A 20000-nucleotide genomic window follows, 5' to 3' on the forward strand; every position below is an offset into this window, starting at 1 on the left:
GTGAGCACAGTAATACCTTGGGCACAGGGTTTTCTCAAGGATTAAAAGAGATGCTCAGCCCATTTTGAATGTTTAATTAGAAAATACTAAGGTACAAATCATTGTATAGTGTAGTTCATATCTCTTGGAAATGTGTAGTACCACTTTCAAGTTTTTGTCAAGAGCAGACTGTATTTTCTGGTCCCTTTGCCCAGTATAAGGAATTGCAAGACCTGGTCAGAATTTGGCATGCTGATTGCCATGTCATAGGAGGTGCTCTTGGAGGTGTCTTTCTGAACTGCAAGGCGCCAGACACAGCTCGGTATCAGCAGGAGTGAGCAGAGGCTGGCTCCGAGCCATGAGACCATGCTAACTCTCCATATGGAGTGGCGTTTTCAGTTTTGAAAATCTACAAGATGTAATTTGGTTCTCAATTATCCATGGTGAGAGGGAAATACGTAAAATAAGCATAAGCAAATGACAATCTCTTGATATGGTGCCCTGGGTTGACACCCGCCCACATCCACTTGCTTTTTGCCTTCACCCTGCCTCTTCTCAAGGTCACCGCCCTCAGACAACTGGCCATCTTGTCTTTTTCTGTATTTCTTTGGCCTCTGGGGATAGATTCCCCCCTGCTAGCCTGTGCTCACCTTCTTGCAGAATTCTCTCTCAGAAGCAGAGTTCTCCACACGTCATTCCTGCTCAGAGAATTCTCTGTGGCTTCCTGCTAAAATGAAGCCCACACTGTATGGCAGGCCACATAAAGAATGCCTGGTAACAAACTTCTCTGATGATGTCTCCTGACTTCATGTACGCACACCAAAATTCTAAGCATTTTCTAAATTTTTTTAAAATGGTTTTTGTATAGTTGTTCGTAATATCCACTTATTTTCTCCCATCCAATTTTTAACTTTGAAAATTTCAGATCTATAGCAAAAGATGAAAAAATATGCCCTTTCCCTAGGTTGAGCAGTTTTCAAATATTTGGACACATCTGCCCCTTTTCATTGTGGCTGAAGTGTTGAAAGTCACAGAGACCTTAACCCTTACTCCTGCTCATCTCTGCCTACATCTCCAAAGATGTGGACATTCTCCTTTGTATCCACAGTACCATTATCACATTTGTAAAGTCTAACAACAATCCCCTAGTGTCATGCTGAAATCAACTGAATTTCCCCAATTATCTTGGTTGTGCATTTTAGATCTCCCTGTTCTCCCAGGATTCAGTTAAAATTCGCATACTGTTCCTGTAGCTTTTTCTCCTTCTCCTCCTTTTCCTTCAGTGCTGGGGATTGAACCCAGGTCCTGGCACACATTAGGCAAGCGCTGTCTCACTGAGCTACACACCCAGCCCTCTAGTCTCTTTTAATATGGAATAGTCCTGCCCCCTTTCCTTTCTAGTAGAAGTGTCCCGGGTGGCTAGTTGTCTTGAGAATACAGCAGATTCTGGATTTTTCTGATCATCGTATTCCTCTCTCCCCTGTATTTCCTGCAAACTGTAAGTTAGTTCTAGAGATCTCTGCTTCACTTGCTGCATCTCCATCTCAGAAACTTTAGCCTATGAGGCGAAAAAAATGTGCTGTTTTGAATTAAAGAAGTACTTGCTTCCCCTTTATTTTGGGAACTACAGCTCGCTAGTTTCAGAAAGAGGTGTGGCTGTCCTTCAGAGGGTTGTCCCCCAGCTAATGAAATGATAAACAAGTCCAAGTTCCCAGACCAGCGGGAATCCTGCAGGACAATGTGAGAGCTAGGCCCCTGGCAGCCAAGGGGAGTGGGGCCGAGTTCTGAGAGGAGCTCTGGGGGTTTCTTAGCACAATTCCTTCCCCGTGAGGTACTGTCTGACTTACACCGCCTTTCCCCCAAACTCAGTCATCTTGCTCTCCTCTGAAGTTCTAGCACCTGGCCTCAAACTTTGGCAGCATTCCAGAATTACACAGAGAGAACCGTGGCCCCACTGGACCCCAGAATAGTTTTCTAGAATGTGTCCAGTGAATCTATTCTGTGGGAATCACTGCTCTGTAGGACCTTCCAATGGAGATGATTTTGCTTTTAAAGTGTAGTTTCAAAGGTATGCTCTAAGGCAAGAGTCACCTGGTTCAAATGTTCCAAATCTTCTCAGTATCCAGAGTGCTCTGTGGAGTACTCTGCCCATCCTAGAATTAAGTAAATGAAGCAATGAACAGCTTTTTATGTCAGAAGCATGGCAATGTCATTCTGCATGGGTCAACAAAAGCCCTCCACTCACTGGGATGGCTTTTCCTCCAGAGTCCCGTCTCAATCCTGGCTTTCATTGCCATAACTATGTCATTTGTCAGCTGGTTTCTAGGCTCAGATATCTTTTTTTTTTAATTGGTGTATTATCATTATATGTAACAGTGGAATTCATTATGCCATATTCAGACATGCACACAACATAATTTAGACTTGATCATCCAGATGTTCGTACAAGCATCTTTTCTACCATACCTGTCTCTTTTATTTTCAGCCTTGGGGAAGGCCACCACCATCTTCCTGGGTCCCAAGCCACATTCAGCTGGAGCCAGGCTCTATATACTCTAACTCTTACTCACACCTGCCTTGAAATCTCAAGCCCTCTCACCTTCACCTTGCATGCTACAATATAGATGGCATATGCCACTTGTCTTCAGGATAAAAAAGCCAAGTCATCAGCACTGTACCAGCATGTGCCTCCTCTCCAGCCCTGGCCTTCCTGCTCAGTCCTGGACTAAAGGTGTAATTTTGTTGAACCAGTTTGAAGGGGTCACGCTATGTTGAGGCCACCGTAGTTGCATGTGAAGTTTGTTCTTCCTGGAAACCCTCTGCTGACCTTTCAACTGGCCAACATCCCTCCCAACACAGATCATTTCCTTCGGGAAGCTTCCCAGACCGGGTGCTTTTCCTCTTATCTGAATTACGTGTCCTCTCTTAGGTCTTGTGCATCCTCTGTCATTGACCCACCCCATTGTGCCATAATTCGAATTTACACATTTTTGCCACGAGACTATGAGCCTATTTAGAGGAGGAATTATGTCTGGCTGATAAAACATTGATGTTCAATAAATATTTTTGAATGAACGAATAAATGAATGAGCAAGCAAACCCATTTGCGAACAGTGTCCACATTTGAGTATATTAATCTAAGTATGATGAAGAAGAAAAGTACTTCCTTTTATTCTGCTTTAGCGAAGAGATTTTGGAAGCCAGTTCTGGAATGGTAAAATAATGTCCTTGCTTTTCTATTCCGACAGGAAATATGGGATGTATAAAATCAAAAAGGAAAGACAATCTGAATGACGATGGAATAGATTTGAAGACTCAACCAGTACGTAATACTGACCGAACTATTTATGTGAGAGATCCAACGTCCAATAAACAGCAAAGGCCAGTAAGTAGATAGTCTCAGGGAGAATTCCCACAGCAGGATCCAAGCATGGCTGCATAATTTTAACCCCAATCTGTGATATGTGCATGCAAAAAAAATCACATTGATTTCTTGGGCCTCAGATAATTTTTGATGTGCTTTGTGACTTAATCCTTTGAAGAATGTGTAAACCTTTAGAGATGACCAGGCCACTTAATGGGCAATAAACAGGCCTTTAACCACATTTTTATATGTAGAGGAAAAACAACTTTTATATCATTGGTGAAGAGACCCCAATACATATATAGGCTGTATGACTGAGGATAGGTAACAAGATCAGCAGAGTGGTGTGGAAGCACAAGAAAATTCTGGATTCAAGTCAGAAGCTAAAATAGGTGCTCATGTCTTTTGGTGTATCACATTTTATCCAACTGATTCAGAAGAGTATAGATATTAAAAGAATCATGATTTGTTATAATGAATTAAAGGATTAAGAGAAGCTCATCTAATTCTGCCTCATCATTGACACTGATAAGTCAGAGTTAGTTAAAAAGCATTGAAGGGCTGGGGTTGTGGCTCAGTGGTAAGAGTGCTCACCTGGCATGCGTGAGGCACTGGGTTCAATCCTCAGCACCACATTAAAAATAAAATAAAGATATTGTGTGCACCTAAAACTAAAAAAGAAATATTTTTTTAAAAAGTAGTGGAAATGAAGAATGACTATATAATACTATTAAGTTATCATATGTTTTCTGGATAGATAAATTAACATGTATTATGTAAAATTACATTTAGAAAATAAATTTACTCAAATGATATAAGATTATTAGTAGCTTTAATAATTTAGTGATATATAAACATACATATAAAATTTAAGAACATACTACATAAGTGTGTAGTGATATAGGACTATATATTACATAAATGTGATTAACAGAAAATAAAATGAGGAATTGGAGTTACAAATAGTTTTCTTATAGACTCCACAACTCTCATAAAAAGGATCTGTTTGTTTCTGGCACTAACTGCTGCAGAATTTATATGCTTTAAAACTCACAATTTTTTGGTCTGTTTTATTTTTAAATGATGAATGGATATGTCTTTTATTCAGAAAAGCAGGGTAGACTCATACAAAATTACATGCCCATTTTCTCCTCTTGTTCAGAGTCAGGGAAATTAAAATCAAGTTAGAAAGCAGAAGTAGTAAACATGTTTGAAATCTTTCAATTCCCTCATGTATACCATAAGTATTTTAGTCCTTGCCTTCTGTGGTCACAGATGCCCTCACTTCATGAGCCAGTTCTTTTGGCCTCATTCCATGGCCATAAATAACACTCTCAGCCTTGCCAGGTGTGCCAAAATGCTCGCCATGAATTGATTGCAAGGGGAGTTTGATGAGGGGGTGAGATGGAATTGATGTGATTCTCCAGTACTCTAAGAATAGCTATTTTAAGGAAAGATCTAGGGCAATGGTGTAAGAGTTGCATATATGTGTTTTAGTCTTAGAAAAAGTGTATTCGAAAGGGCTGGTGGCATATGCCCTGTGGTCTCAACTACTCAGAATGTAGAGGGAATCACTTGAACCCTTGAGTTCAAGACCAGTCTGCAGGGCAACATAACAAGACCCCATTTAAAAAAGTATATTAAAATGTTTGTACATTAACACGTCTGATATTTTCCAATCAGCTTGCTGCTTTCGGAACTACTTAGTTTCTTACCTAATTATTTCCTCTAAATCATATGAACTACATCCTGTTTGCTAATTATGCAAATCAAAATGACTGACAAATCAGTGTAAAATTTCTTGAAATTCTTGAAGAATAGCGTGGACCCACAGATTTTCCGATACCTTGATGAATCATGTTCCCTCCTTAATGAATTAGAGATGTTATGGGCTGACTTTCATCAGAAATTTAAATTTTAGTACAAATCATTTTGGTCCCATTCCATGAAATCACTTTAATCAAAGAGAAATGGAAATGTCACATGTTTTGCAGTGTAGTCCCTTATTATATACCATCCTTAGAAGAGGTCATGAGACCTTGCTTAGCCTCATCATGCATTGTGAGAAAAAAACTTTTGTAATTGAGATGGCCTTTTATACTACTAGTCCTTCCCAATAATACACCTCCCAGGTACAAAGGCAGGGGATGCCATCTGTCCTCATGATGGAGTTGAGGTCATCCCAAGAAAGTCTGGATCAGTTAGGACATGTTCTAAGTTGCTAGTGACAGCCCTGACTGTGTTTAAACAAATCTGGGAAGCATAGAAATGGGATGATGTGACGATTCTGCAAAGTCACCAGGACCTCAGCCACTTTCTTCTCTCCCTCAACTGTCACTGGCATTTGGTTTCTGTGGCTGCTGGGACTCCAGCCTTCAATTGCTTCTAGGCAGAAAGAAGGAGGCAAGAGAAAAGGTGAGGCTTTGCCAAAGCCCTACACAACCATTGAGCATACGGAAATGCTACCTCCCAGTTCTTTGTAAGGGGCTGGAGGGTTGGAGCTAGGCGAAAATTATGAGGGTTGTGTTATCAGATAAAGGCAGAATTACAATGAGGTGAGCATATAGCAGCTCACTGACCCAAGCTCTGATCACTTCCAGCCAGCCTGGGCGAATGACAGCTTTTAGAAAGAAGATGGGTTTCACTGAGCCATGTAGGCAGTGGTATTGCTCTCCAGAATTTCCTCTCTGTACTGCTCTTCTTTCCAGCTTAATAAACCAGCAAATCCAAACCGCATTTGCTACTGTTAGAAAAATGATATACCCCACTAACATGAGCAGAAAAGGCTAAGCATAATTTTTTTCCTAACAAATATTCTCTCATAGGTTCCAGAATCTCAGCTTTTACCAGGACAGAGGTTTCAAACGAAAGGTATGTTTTCTTAGTAACATAGTTACTGTTTTTTTTTTCTTTATGTTAGAGTCTTTATAAAGTAGTTGCCCTAGAAGTTTGTATTTATTTTTCAATGTGGAAAATAAATACACATTACATCTTAACAATTTTAACCATTTGTAGAGTTAAATGGTGGTCGGCACATTCACAATTTTGTACAGCCACCACTCCCATCCATCTGAGAGCCTTTTGGAGGACTTTTTCCTCTTCTCAAACTGAAACTCTGTACCCGTTAAACACTAATTTTTCATTTTCCACTCATGGCTGCTCCTGGCAACCACCATTGTATTTCCTATCTCTATGAATTCAATTATTTTAAGTACCCCCATATGAGTGGAAATATAGTATTTGCCCTTTTGTGCCTGGTTTATTTAACTTAGCATCATGTCCTCTATTCATCTATATTATAGCCTGTGTCAGAACCTCATTTCTTTTTAAAGCCAAATGATATGCCATTGCATTTATGTGCCACCTTTTATCCTTTTCGGGGGGAGGGGGTACCAGGGATTGAACTGAGGGGCACTCAGCCACTGAGCCACATCCCTAGCCCAATTTTGTATTTTATTTAGAGACAGAGTCTCACTGAGTTGCTTAGTGCCTCGCTGTTGCTGAGGCTGACCTTGAACTTGAGACCTTCCTGTCTCAGCCTCCCTAGCTGCTGGGATTATCTGCACACCACAGCGCCTGGCTACCCTGTATCTTTTCATCTATCAATGGACATTTAGGTTGCTTTCACTTTTTAGTATTGTGAATAATGCTCTTAGGAACATGGGTGTTCATAACTGGAAAGCAGGAAACGTGGTTGGAGGTCAGTATGCCTTGCAGTAACGCATACTGTACCCAGTATGTACACCACATTGTTTTGCAGACCTGGAGTTCTGCTAGGTAGGAAGTTCACATGCTCATCCAGTTACCCCTCTTCAGCACTTCTTCTCCTTCTTTGTGCCCCATGGGGATTAAAAAAAATTTTTTTTTCTGCTGATGAATTCTTAAAAGTCTTCACTTGTGTCCTTCATTTTCAGATCCAGAGGAGCAAGGCGACATTGTGGTGGCCTTGTACCCCTATGATGGCATACACCCTGATGACCTGTCTTTCAAGAAAGGAGAGAAGATGAAAGTCCTGGAGGAGTAAGTGTTCCCAGGCCACAGCTCAGGTCATAAGCTCTCGCAGACTGCCCCCTGGTTTTCTTTCAGGACCAGAGTGACACCCAAACCCACTTCTTGCAGTGGGCATGAGGTCCCTCAGCCCTTCTGCTGCCAGTAGCCCTCAGCATGGGAAAGAATAGGTTCAAAGTATTTCCCTTTGAAGTCCAGCTGTGAGCACGCTCTGGAAGTTTCCCTTTGAGAATAGATCCTGGTGTAATTCTTCACCCGGCTGTGCCACCTTAAGAAATTTGAGTCTGTGTAACACCTGCATGGTCTTTAAGTGGTCATTTTTATTTGGTTGTACTGCCAGATTCAGATTGGGTTTATGGGCCAGTTGATTTGGTTTTCGAGGTCATGGTACTACAGAGCCCTAGTGTTGGACTAGCTGTGTTCATTAGCAACAGCGTTTCTGTAAAGATGCTTGGACAGTTCATTTCCTTGACTCCTGCGTTGCTGACTCAGACATGTGGCCCTTGTCAGACCACAGGCACAGGACAGTGAGGAGAATAAGGAACTCTGAACATTTTATGCTAGCTTGCTTCTCCTATTGATTTTGCATGAAGTGTCTCCCAAATTTGCCAGATAAGACTCAAGGAGGGGGAGATTCCCTTATTAGATGATTGAGAGCAGGTTTACTATTGGGTTGAACATAAAGTTGAGCCTCAATTTGGCCTTCCTCTTGATAGCTCTGTGACCCAGAAAAGGCACTCAAAGTCTATACTTGGTCATCTTTGCTTATGAAACTAGAATGACTGTATGTATCTCATAGGGTGTTGTAAGTATGGCATGTGTATGTCTATGTATACAGTCCCTGGGTATCCATGGGGTACTGGTTCCTGGACCCCACTTTGATATCAAAGTCTGTGGATGTTCAAATCCCTTCTATAAAATAGCTCAGAATTTGCATATAACCTCCACAATCTCCTGTTATACTTTAAATCATCTCTAGATTACATATACTACCTAATACCATGAAGAATACTATGTAAATAGTTCTTAGACTACATTGTTGAGGAAATGATGATAAAAAGAAAGGTCTGTACATGTTCAGTACAGGTGCAAATTTTTTTAATATTTTGGATTTTTGATTGGTTGGATCTAAGGATGTAGAACCTGTGGATATGGAGGGTCAGCTATATGTGTAAATACAGGATAGGAGTGCAGTAGGCATAGTGGTAGTTGTAGTTGTCCTTCATGCATCCCAGATAAGGATCCTCCAGGGGCATTTGAAGAGGAGCAGAGTTGGGACTTGCAGAGAGACCCATTCTGTTCCTCCCTCCTTCATGGGGCCACCTGCTCCTGCCATTGCTGGTTAGGGCTGTAGCACGGTGATGAGACTTGTTTTATGGGCTTTTTTTTTTCTCTCTCTCTCTTTTCTTCTTGGCATCTGTCTCCATGGAAACTACATGTCTTAGCAAAGAAGTTTATAACACTTGAACTATGACCCATTATTCTCTTGACTCCCTTTTCTGTGAGGATTCTAAACATTTCATAGCTATCCTAGGGGAAATGACAAAATGTTTTGCTTCTGCAAGATGGGAATCATTTTTACCAACTATTTTTTTCTGCCGCATCTAGCACAGAAATCCACATTTAAGTTATAAGGCCATTTTCCTTTGCTTTCATCCCTAAACATATTTTTGTACCATAAAGGGGAATGAATTTTCCCATTGGATTCTGAGATTCCAGAGATGCTCCCTCCTCTTCCCTCATCCCACAAAATAAACACCGTGAGATGATGGCTGTTGTAGTTCTTGAATCTTACACATAAACCATTTCTGATGTGTGTTCTTATTCCAGGCATGGAGAATGGTGGAAAGCTAAGTCCCTTTCAACAAAGAGAGAGGGCTTCATCCCCAGCAACTACGTGGCCAAAGTCAACACCTTAGAAACAGAAGAGTAAGTTCTTATGTCGTCACCCCCAGTGGTGGTATTAGCTGCACGGGGTTGCTTGTTCTTTTATTCTCCTTTTCCTTCCCTGGAACATAACAACTATGAAAGTGAAAATGTCTCCACAGGTGGTTTTTCAAGGATATAACCAGGAAAGATGCAGAACGACAGCTTTTGGCACCCGGGAACAGCGCAGGAGCTTTTCTTATCAGAGAAAGTGAAACATTAAAAGGTGGGAAGTGACTTAAGACCTCTTTTAAAACACTACTTAAGAAATCATTTTTAGGGGCTGGGGATGTGGCTCAAGCGGTAGCGCGCTCGCCTGGCATGGGTGGGGTGCTGGGTTCGATCCTCAGCACCACATGAAAATAAAATAAAGATGTTGTGTCCACCGAAAACTAAAAAATAAATATTAAAAAATTCTCTCTCAAAAAAAAAAGAAAGAAATCATTTTTAGAAACTGCTAGAACTACTAAAAAAAAAAAAAGGATATACTAAATTCTGGTGGTGAAATGTTGATAGTTTGAAAACAACAAACTCAAATGATTCATTTTAGTAGTAAAAATAACAAAAGCAGCCACAGTTGTGGCCGGGGCTGACCACACTTCTTGCTTGCTGATTTGTCTTATGGTTCTTATTTATAGTAAATCCTGAAGTTTTAAGAAAAAGAAAAATCAAAGTAATTTTTCTGTTCAGCTAAAATTTTTTTCCCAGTAATTACCTAGGGGTAATTTACCACTGAGTTACATTCCTAGCCATTTATATTTTGTATTTGAGACATTTTATATTTTGCTAAATTGCCTGGGTTGACCTTGAACTTGGGATCCCCCACCTCAGCCTCTCAAGTCTATGGGATGCATCACCCCACCCAGCTCAGGAAAATAATTTTTTAAAACTGTCACAGAAAAGGAAAACAGCATGTTGGCAACTTGCACAGCAAACATAGTACTAGCTTCGTTTGTCAAGTAGAATTTTTATAGGACTTTTCAAATCATATAAATAATTGGTTGTATTTTATATATATTATGGCAAAATGTGTACCATTATTTGCAAAATATAAACATACACTTTACTTACACTTTTTCCCCCATAGGAAGCTACTCTCTGTCTGTCAGAGACTATGACCCTGTGCATGGTGATGTTATCAAGCACTACAAAATTAGAAGTCTGGATAATGGAGGTTATTACATCTCTCCACGAATCACCTTTCCCTGCATCAGTGACATGATTAAGCATTATCAAAGTAAGTAAAACCTGTAGGTGGAACAAAACAGAACATGTTCATTATGATAACTATAAGGTATCAAATACTATTTTTGTACTAAAGCATTTTATTTATCTTTTTTTAAAGTTGGCAGATCATATTTTATAATGGATTCTAAATTAAACTATAATTAAATATACAGACACTCCCTTATTTATGATGAAGTTATGTCCCAATAAACCTATTATAAGTTAAAATTGGTATACATTGAAAAATGCCTTTAAATACCTAATCTACCAAATTTCATGGCTATGCTTAGTCTCTTTTAAATATGCTCAGAACACTTTCATTATTCTGCAATTGAGCAAAATCTTCTCAAACAAAGCCAGTTTTATAATAGAGTGCCTGGAAAGCTCATGTAAAATTTTTAGCACTGTATAAAAGTGAAAAACAGAATAGTGCATGGGTGAGCTTTCACATCATCACAAAATAGAAAAATACCAGGTTGAATTGTTATGCACTGAAGACTATCTGTACAAAGTAAGACTTGATCTTGGTGAATGATCATTCCTGCCTAGTCCATGCTACTTAATATTCAAATTCTGAAATTGCTTAGAGAAAAATATATATTGTTTTTGTATCATGTCAATTTTACAGTGTGTCCAAATAGGTGAAATAGAAATGCAGATCTGTATTTTTGTGTGTGTAAAAGTAATGTATACTCTTGGTAGAAGAAAACAAAACTAATACCACAGACATCTTTAAAAGTAGCAGGTCGGTATTCTTTGTCTCTAGTGTCACTTTCCAGCCTGTGAAGCCTGTGCTTATGACCTTTAGGTCCTTTGCCTATGTGACTGATATCAGGTGCAGTGGTTGTCACTACTGCTTCTTTCCACCACCTGCTCTAAGAGAATGCACATGGAAGGTTTGCTCAGGTCCCAAAAGATGAGAGAACAAGGGACCTCAGATTTCATGGAGTCCTTCCTCCCTGTTATTCCCATTCATTTAGGGCTTCTAGCTAAGTGCTGAGGGCTTACAGTGCTCTGGCCCAGTTCTGGGATTGGGGGAGGTGACATGACAACATCCATACCTTTTTATCTTGTGCAGCTTATGTGGCCTCAGGAGTCTGAACACTTTCTATTAAGTATGACAACCTGTCAGCCTTTGTTTACTATATTGTCTGTTTACTATATTGCTTTTGTTTTTGTATTTTAGGAGTGAATGTGCAAAAGATACCTCTTTCGGCATTTTAGGTTTATAGGCTATGGCAAGTTAGATATTGTAAGATAACAGTTCAAGATTTTCTTTATTAACATTAGCAAAGTACAAAGTATGTACTATTGGTTCTTCATCTTTGGTGGGGTGCTGCTAGGGATTGAACTCAGGGGTATTTGACCACTGAGCCACATCTTCAGCCCTATTTTGTATTTTTTTATTTAGAGACAGGGTCTCACTGAGTTGCTTAGCAGCCTCACCATTGCTGAGGCTGGCTGTGAACTCGTGATCCTCCTGCCTCGTTCTCCTGAGCCACTGGGGTTACAGGTGTGGGCCACCACACCCGGCCTACCTATTGGCCCTTCACACCCACAAGTCCTACATCCAATAATCCAATCATCTGAGGATCAAAATATTTTTAAAAAAATTTGTATCTGTACTGCATTCATTCTAACTTAATCTTGTCATCATCTGCATAACAATACAGTATAACCATTATTTGCATAGCATTTACATTGTGTTATGTATTGCAAGTAACCTAGAGGCGACTGAAAGTATGTGGGAGGATGTGTATAGGTTATGTGCAAATACTATGTCATTTTATGTAAAGGACTTGAGCATTTATGGGTTTGGGTATCCACAGGGGTTCCAGGAACCAATCTCTCATGTATTGCATTTCTTAATCTTTGTTTTCATTTCAAATTAGAGCAATCAGATGGTTTATGCAGAAGATTGGAGAAGGCTTGTATTAGTCCCAAACCACAGAAGCCATGGGATAAAGATGCCTGGGAAATCCCTCGAGAGTCCATTAAGTTGGTGAAAAGGCTCGGTGCTGGACAGTTTGGGGAAGTCTGGATGGGTAAGTATGGCTCTCTGGGGGTGACATCCTCTCTACAGGGGATGAGAAAGAAGGGCTGAAGCCAGTTTCTTTCAGCCTCTGAGCCAGACACTAGATTGTGTCAGAAGCATCATTTCTTTTACTTTCCTCTGTCCACTGGGGGCTGAGAATTGCCTTGTAGCATCTATTGGCTTCAATTCTTGCTCTTCCTTCTGATTCAGTATTTTCTTCATGTTCATAAGGAAAGGAGTGGTGGGTGTTTACGTGAGTGTTTCGTTTGCTCTTTCATGATTCTCTCATTGGATTCTCTGGATGTACATTCGCATCCACTTAGGTTTAGAATCCACTGGCTTAATAGGAAATCTCACATTTTTTGCAGTTTGAGGGTCAACAAGAAAGTTTCCAGAGCAGAGCACAGTAGCACACACCTGTAATCCCACCTACTTGGGAGGCTGAGCCAGGAGGATCTCAAGTTCAAGGACAGCCTGGGCAACTTAGTGAGACCCTGTTTTAAGTTGGGCATGGTGGCATACGCCTGTAATTCCAGTGGTTCAGGAGGCTGAGACAGGAGGATCGTGAGTTCAAAGGCAGCCTGAACAATGGTGAGGCACTAAGCAACTCAGTGAGACCCTGTCTCTAAATAAATACAAAATAGGGCTGGGGATGTGCTCAGTAGTTGAGTGCCCCTGAGTTCAATCCCTAGTACCGAGAGAGAGAGAGAGAGAGAGAGAGAGAGAGAGAGAGAGACCCTGTTTTTATTTTGAGACAGGGTGAATAGCTATTTCCATGGTAGAGTACCCCTGGGTTCAATCCCCAGTACCACCAAAAAAAAAAAAATTTTTTTTTAAATGCTCAAAGTCCCATCATTTAAGAGTTCTTCTTTAACACTAAATATATCCTTCTCAGCCTGGCAAGAAGTGCATCAGTACCATTAATTAGAAAGTTAGTGGCTTTCTCCAATGAATTCTTTTGACTCGTGTCTTTTTCTAAAGTTTTTATAGTGAATATGAGTTTGTTTTGTAATAAGAATTAAGCAGGGTTGTTTTTTTTCTTTTCTCTGGAGTCTGTACACATCTGACTGGATCACTTTCTCTGTGCCAGCTTTGTGTTAGTGCAAGCAAAAGTGATTTCCAAGCAGAAGGGGCAGCTGGCATTTAAAACTGCTCCAGCCCCAGGTGAGCAGGAACTGAGAACTTCCAGCCTACTGCAGCCCCGGGGTATGTCACTGCCGAGCAGAGACTGTGAGGGAGAGGTTTCCCCTCGAAAACCCCAGCCCCTGGGACCATGGCTTGGTATACTTTCTCCTGGAGCCAGAATGTCTTTTAAATATGGGAGTTGCTGACCCAGCCTGTAATTATTGCTTACTGCACTGTAAATCTGAGCTCACAAAATTGGTAGAATTCAGATGACTCATAATTGTATCACTTCACATTCTTCGTTTTGGTTGGTTTGTCTCAGAATTGGCTGGGAGTGTCCATTCCATGAGTGCTCTTGGTAGAGGTGGTCCCTTCCCGCATCACCATATCCTCCTCCTCCTTACTTCTCTCTTTTTAAAAATTAACATGAAATTAACAGAACGTAAAATGAATCGTGTTAAAGTGAGCAATTCGGTGGCATTTAGAACATTCGCATACTGCGCAAGCTCCCTCTCTGTGTAGTTCCAAAATAGCTTCATCAACCCCAAAAGAAACATCATACTCATTAGGCAACAATTCTCTGTTCTCCCCTCAGCCCCTGGAAACCACCATTCTACGTTATATCTCTATCGATTTGCCTATTTGAGGTGCTTCATATCAGTGGAGTCATAGAGTGTTTGTCCTTTTGTGTCATTTAGGTTATTTCACTTAGCATAATGTTTTCAGGGTTCATCCAGTTACAGCATATATCAGAGTTTCATCCTTTCCTGTGGCTGAGTAATATTCCACTGTATGGATATGCCACAGTGTTTTTATCCATTTATCTGTTTATCCACTGATGGACATTTTGCTGCTATGAATGTCTATGTACGAGTTACTGTTTGGACACATATTTTCATGTCTCTTTGTTTTATACAAGGAGTGTAAATACTGGATCATACTGGATTTGTCTATGTTGAACTTTTTGAGGAACAGCAAAACTGTTGTCTGCTCATTTAAAAAAAAAATGATTTGCCATCTTCTTTTTACCCCTTGAAAGATTTTTATTTATTTATTTTTCCAAATACACAGAAATAGGGGCAGGAATAGTATAATGAACAAAATATACTGCTCACCTCGATTCACGAGTTGTTCATACATTGCTATATTTGCTTCATCGTGTGTGTGTGTGAGTGTGTGTGTGTGTGTGTGTGTGTGTGTGTCTGACACACATGTTGTTGAGGCGCTTGAGACTAAGTTGCACACATGATGACTCTGTACTCCTAAATTTCTTAAGCATGGGTTTCCTCAGATCAGGGCCATTATCTTACACAACACTGTGATCACATTCAGGAGATTTAACATTGATACATACTACTATCTAACATAGAGTTCATATTCATATTCAAATTTCTCCTATTGTTCCAATAATGCTGTTGTGACTGTTTTCACTAACCTCTTTTCCTCAGTGTATTTGCACTTAATTGACATGTCCTTAATCTCCTTTTTTGGTTTGTTTGTGTGGTTTTTTTCCCCATTGTTGTTTTTGTTTTGGTACTGGGGCTTGAACCCAGGGGCGCTTTATCTTGTCATTGTCCTTTAGTTTGAAACAAGGTCTCTTTAAGTTGCTGAGTTTAATTTCCTTTAATCTGGAACAGCCCTGTGTCTTGTCTTCATCTTATGACACCCACATTTTGTAGAACACCAGCCAGTTGTTTTGTAGAAGGTCCCACAACTTGGATTTTTCTAGTGCCTCTCCTGGTGTGGCTCAGGTTGTTCCTTGGGGAATAGGATGCTGTGTTCTCTGTGATCATCAGGAGGCACAGAACACTGTTTGGTCCTGTTCTTGCTGATGTTCTATTTGGTTTTAAGGCAGTCCACCAGATTTCTCCATGGTGACTTGTAAGTCCCTTTTTAAATTAATAAATAATCTACGGGGAAAGTCTTCAAAACGGTGTAAAAGGAACTTTCCCCAAAGAGCTTTAGCACAGCATGCTCATTTTTAATTCTCTGCCCTTTTAGAAGCTGCAACATCACTCTAAAGCTGCATTCTTTCCTCCTTGCTTAGCTCCCTAAACATACCTGCTCTGACCTCAGCAGCTCACATTAGGAGCTTCCTCTCCCTGGCCTTTCTTTTCAAGGGTTACCTCTTTATTGAGAGTTCTGGCAGGAAAACACATTACCCAAACTTCCTTTAATCCAGGTCTCTGCATGCTCCCTCCTCTATGTTCTTAGTGCATTTTTGCATGTTTGACTCTAAGTCTGGGCTGTACAGTGTCCTCATGCTCTATTCCAGGTGCATTTTCATGGGTTTTCTGACTTAATGCAGTAGCACTATAAAAAAGACATTGTTAGCATCATAAAAAATGATTAAAAAAAATATTTAAAAAGTCACCTCAGGTCACTCAAAGCAATGAGAAAGCCAGGCTGTTCTGGCATCTCACTGTTCTGGGCTCATTTGTTTCCTAAGTTATCTACAGGTGAACTTGACTTCTCTCACCTTGGTTTCCATGTCAGTGAAATATGCAATCAATCATCTCATCAGCTGTTCAGAGGAGCCATGAGATATGTATCTGAAGTGTTTCCCAGAGTCTGGCTTTGGGTGCTCCGTTTTTATTATTTTCATTTTTGCATGCTTGACTCTAGTCACTGGAAGCTGTATTTTGATGGATTCTTTCCAGTCTCGGTCACGAAATCAAACTACAAATAAGGAAATTAGACCGTTCTGGGGACATTTGTCCATGAAGGAATTGCATGTCTACCATTAAGAGAAATGTAGAGGAATTTAACGGGGGTGTGTTCATTCTCCTGAAGGTAGTCGTCCTGCATGTAAAATGATGGTTTGGAATTTCATTCCACCTTTTCAGGTTTAGCTATGAAGCCAGGATAAAGGCAGAGAACTGCATGCAGAGGGATAAATCACCTGTACCTGAGAGATAAGTAACAGGAAGCCAAGTCCATGCAAGTCCAGTTGCTTGAGTGGATCGTGTGTGTATGAGTTGTATCTCAATTAATGCCATTTTTAAAAGTGCAGTTGCTACGTCAGAAATGCTATTGTCAGCTGCGTGGTCAGTGCAGCTTCCAGAGGGTACCTGGTGAGGGTCAGGGCAGACTTTATCTCGTGCTTCTCTGTACCAGTCAGGGTCAGAGAGTGTTAGAAAACTTAAGGGGCCTCAATAGTGAAACAGGAAATTGGCTTTTTCCAGGGGATTCTTTTGGCTCATCAATCTTTTTCTAAAGTTTTATGCCCTTCCTCCCCCGCCCCGCTGATCTGGGAAGTTATCAATTTGAGGGGAAGAGATTAAGATAATCCTCTTTATTTTCTTAACATTTTTTTTGAGGGCTTCTAGCAAATAGAATGATAAACTCTCTACCAGCTCCATGGTGGTAATGCCCAGATCTGACATTTACCTGCCCAACTTGCCCATTCCAAAGAAACCAAGGGTTGAACCAGCAGAAAGCCAGAAGCAAAACTGGGGACAGGGGAACAGCCTACACTGAAGTCAAATCATGTACAGCCCAGTTCTGTCTTCAGGACTCAAGCCTGTGCTAAAATTGTGCACCTGGACTTTGGCCACATGTGACTGAGAAAATTCTTTGTGTCCACAGCTCATTCCCCCTGTCCACTCCTCACCCTTTCCTGTTCATGGGCTTTCACTGTGCCATATGCTAAATGTTTGCCCTTTGATTTCAGAGAACTTTAATTTAGCATGCTCCCAGGTGCCTGGGAGAAACTGGGGGTTAGAAGAGAGGAGTGGCAGAGTGTTGGAAAACATATAATTTTCCTACCCAGTGTGTTATTTTAAAATTATTTTTAATGGTACATTATTATGATACATAATGGTGGGATTCAGTATGCCATATTCATACATGCACATAACATGATTTGATCTCTCTCATTCCCCAGTACCTTCCCTTTCCCTCTCCTCCTCCCTCCCCGTTTGTTTATTTTATTCTACGGATCTCCTTTTTATTATTATTATTATTATTTTAATTAGTGCACTATGACATGATTATATAGAAGCAGGGTTCATTGTGTTCTATTTATACTTGGACATAGCACAACTGGGTAGATTTTGTTCTCCAGTACTCCCCATCCTCCCATACTCTAGATTCCCTTCATCTACTCTCTTAAGTAAAGAAAAGGGGCAGGGAAATCACAGATGGAGTTTCATGAAAATAGAGTGTTACTTTTTATTTAAACTGCCTGAATGACAGCGAAAATCTTATGAAAAGGCATTGGATAGATTTGCTAATAATGATTTTTTTAAATTGTGGGAAAGTACACATGTAACTTATATCTTCACCATTTCTAAGTTCACAGTTCGGTAATTAAGGACATTTGGTGTTGTGCCCCTAACTTCCAGAATTTCTTTTCATTTTATGAAACTGTATTCATTAACACTAACTTCGAACTCTCCCCTCCCACAACCCATCGGCAACCGTATGCTACTCTGTCTCTATGAATTTGACCGTTCTGAGAACCTCAAATAAATGTCATCTCACAGTATTCGTCTTTTAGTGACCATCTTATTTTGTTTAGCATAGGATCTTGAAGGCTCTTTACATTACAGCACATGTCAGAGTTTCTTTCCTTTTCAGAGCTGAATAGTGTTTCCTCCTGTATGTGTTATCAGTTTATCTATTCACCTGTCAGTGGGCACTCAGGTTGCTTCTACCTTTGGACTATTTTGGATAATGTCGCTATGAACAGGGATATATAAATGTCTCTTGGAGACTCTTTCAGTTATCATGGGTATGCACCTGGGAACAGAATTTCTGGATCTTACGATCTTCTATTTGAATAATTTTGAGGAATCACTGTACTGTTTCCCACAGTGGCTCCATCAGATGACATTCACTTTGAGAGTGCACAGGGGTTCAGATTCCTCTACATCCCCACAGCCACTTGTTATTTGGGGGGTTCTGCAGGGATGGTTTATTTGGTTGATTGACTGTTTTTTTTTTTTTGTTTTTTCTTTTTTTGACAGTAGCCATTTCAAGAAATGTAACGTGCTGAGTGTCTCATTGTGGTTTTTAGTTGTAAATGGATACAATATCTTTATTTTTATTTATTTATTTTTTTTGCATGGTGCTGAGGATCAAACCCACGGCCTCACACATATGAAGCAAGCGTTCTACCACTGAGCCACAACCCCAGCCCTCATTGTGGTTTTGATTTTTATCTTTCTTATGATTAGTGCTACCAGTACCTTTCTGGGCATACTGCTCATTTTTGTGTCTTCCTTGGAGAAATGTCTATTCAAGTCCATTGCCTTTTTTTTTTTTTTCCTAGTACTGGGAATTGAACTCAGGGGTACTTTACCACTGAGTTACATCCCCAGTCCTTTTTCTACTAGACAGGATCTTGCTAGTTGCTGAGGATGACCTCTTACTTGCAGTCCTCCTGCCTGAGCCTCCTTAGGTGCTGAGATCACAGGCATGCATCTCGACACCGGGCTTATTTTTTAGAATCTTATTGCTTATTTATACTAGTAATGTTTTAAAAGAGAGAGGTAGAACAGCTTTATCCAAAATGGGGCTAAAATAGAATATAACATATTGTAACCTGTGTACTGTTGAATGAAATGATATGGATAAGCAGTCTAGTTGGCCGCAATCAAAGAATGGTAATTATTAAATATTTAATATTATTATAAAGAAAATATGGTAAATTTGTGTAAGAGCTATAAATAGAAAAATTACCTAGGATTTTTCCCTGAACAAAAGTTATCTGTGTCTTTAAATCATCCTTTTTTAAAATTTTGGGATAATAGTGGATTTGTATGTGACACCAGGAAATAATACAGAAATGAAAGCACATGCTTGCACAGAAATTTATACATGAATATTCATAATACCATTCATTATTGAGAATAGCCAAAAAGTGGAAACAAACCAAATGTCTATCAAATACTGAATGGATAAACAAAAGGGGGTACACCTATTCCAGGGAGTAGTCAGCAAAGTAGAGAAAACAAAGAACTGGTGCATTCTATGGCCTGGGTGATTTTAAAACTCTATGCTAGGGGAAAGAAGCCCGCACAAAACAGCCTGTATTGTATGTTTCCATTTATATGAAATATCTAGAACAGGCAAATCTATAGAGACAGAGAGCAGGTGACTAGTTGCCTAGGGGTAATCAGAGCACAGTGAGAGTGACTAATGAGTACCGTGTCTCTTTTAGGGGTGATGAAAATGTTCCAAAGGTGATTGTGCTGATGGCTGTACAATTTTATACTTCAAATAGGTAAACAGTAGTATATGGATTTCAATAAAATTGATATATATATATATATATATATATATATATATATATATATAGAGAGAGAGAGAGAGAGAGAGAGAGAGAGAGAG

At 40.0% G+C, this 20000-nt stretch overlaps 1 protein-coding gene across 6 annotated transcripts in view; it reads left to right on the top strand.

Annotated features, from left to right (window-relative positions):
• Lyn (LYN proto-oncogene, Src family tyrosine kinase) overlaps positions 1-20000 on the top strand; it is a 119654-nt gene that overhangs the window by 54966 nt on the left and 44688 nt on the right. For 3 of the 6 annotated variants that reach the window (XM_048782915.1, XM_015485802.2, XM_048782916.1), the window contains exons 2-8: positions 3228-3364; positions 6169-6214; positions 7258-7363; positions 9182-9280; positions 9400-9503; positions 10365-10514; positions 12397-12549. In XM_048782915.1, coding sequence (XP_048638872.1) covers positions 3233-3364; positions 6169-6214; positions 7258-7363; positions 9182-9280; positions 9400-9503; positions 10365-10514; positions 12397-12549 — 790 coding nt within the window. In that variant the 5' untranslated portion in view covers positions 3228-3232. Of the gene's footprint in view, positions 1-3226; positions 3365-6168; positions 6215-7257; positions 7364-9181; positions 9281-9399; positions 9504-10364; positions 10515-12396; positions 12550-20000 lie in introns of those variants that run through there. The other 3 variants (XM_048782917.1, XM_048782919.1, XM_048782920.1) reach the window with 2 other exon arrangements.

The sequence above is a fragment of the Marmota marmota genome, unplaced genomic scaffold, assembly GCF_001458135.2.
Source record: "Marmota marmota marmota unplaced genomic scaffold, marMar, whole genome shotgun sequence".
In the NCBI taxonomy this organism is placed as follows: Eukaryota; Metazoa; Chordata; class Mammalia; order Rodentia; family Sciuridae; genus Marmota; species Marmota marmota.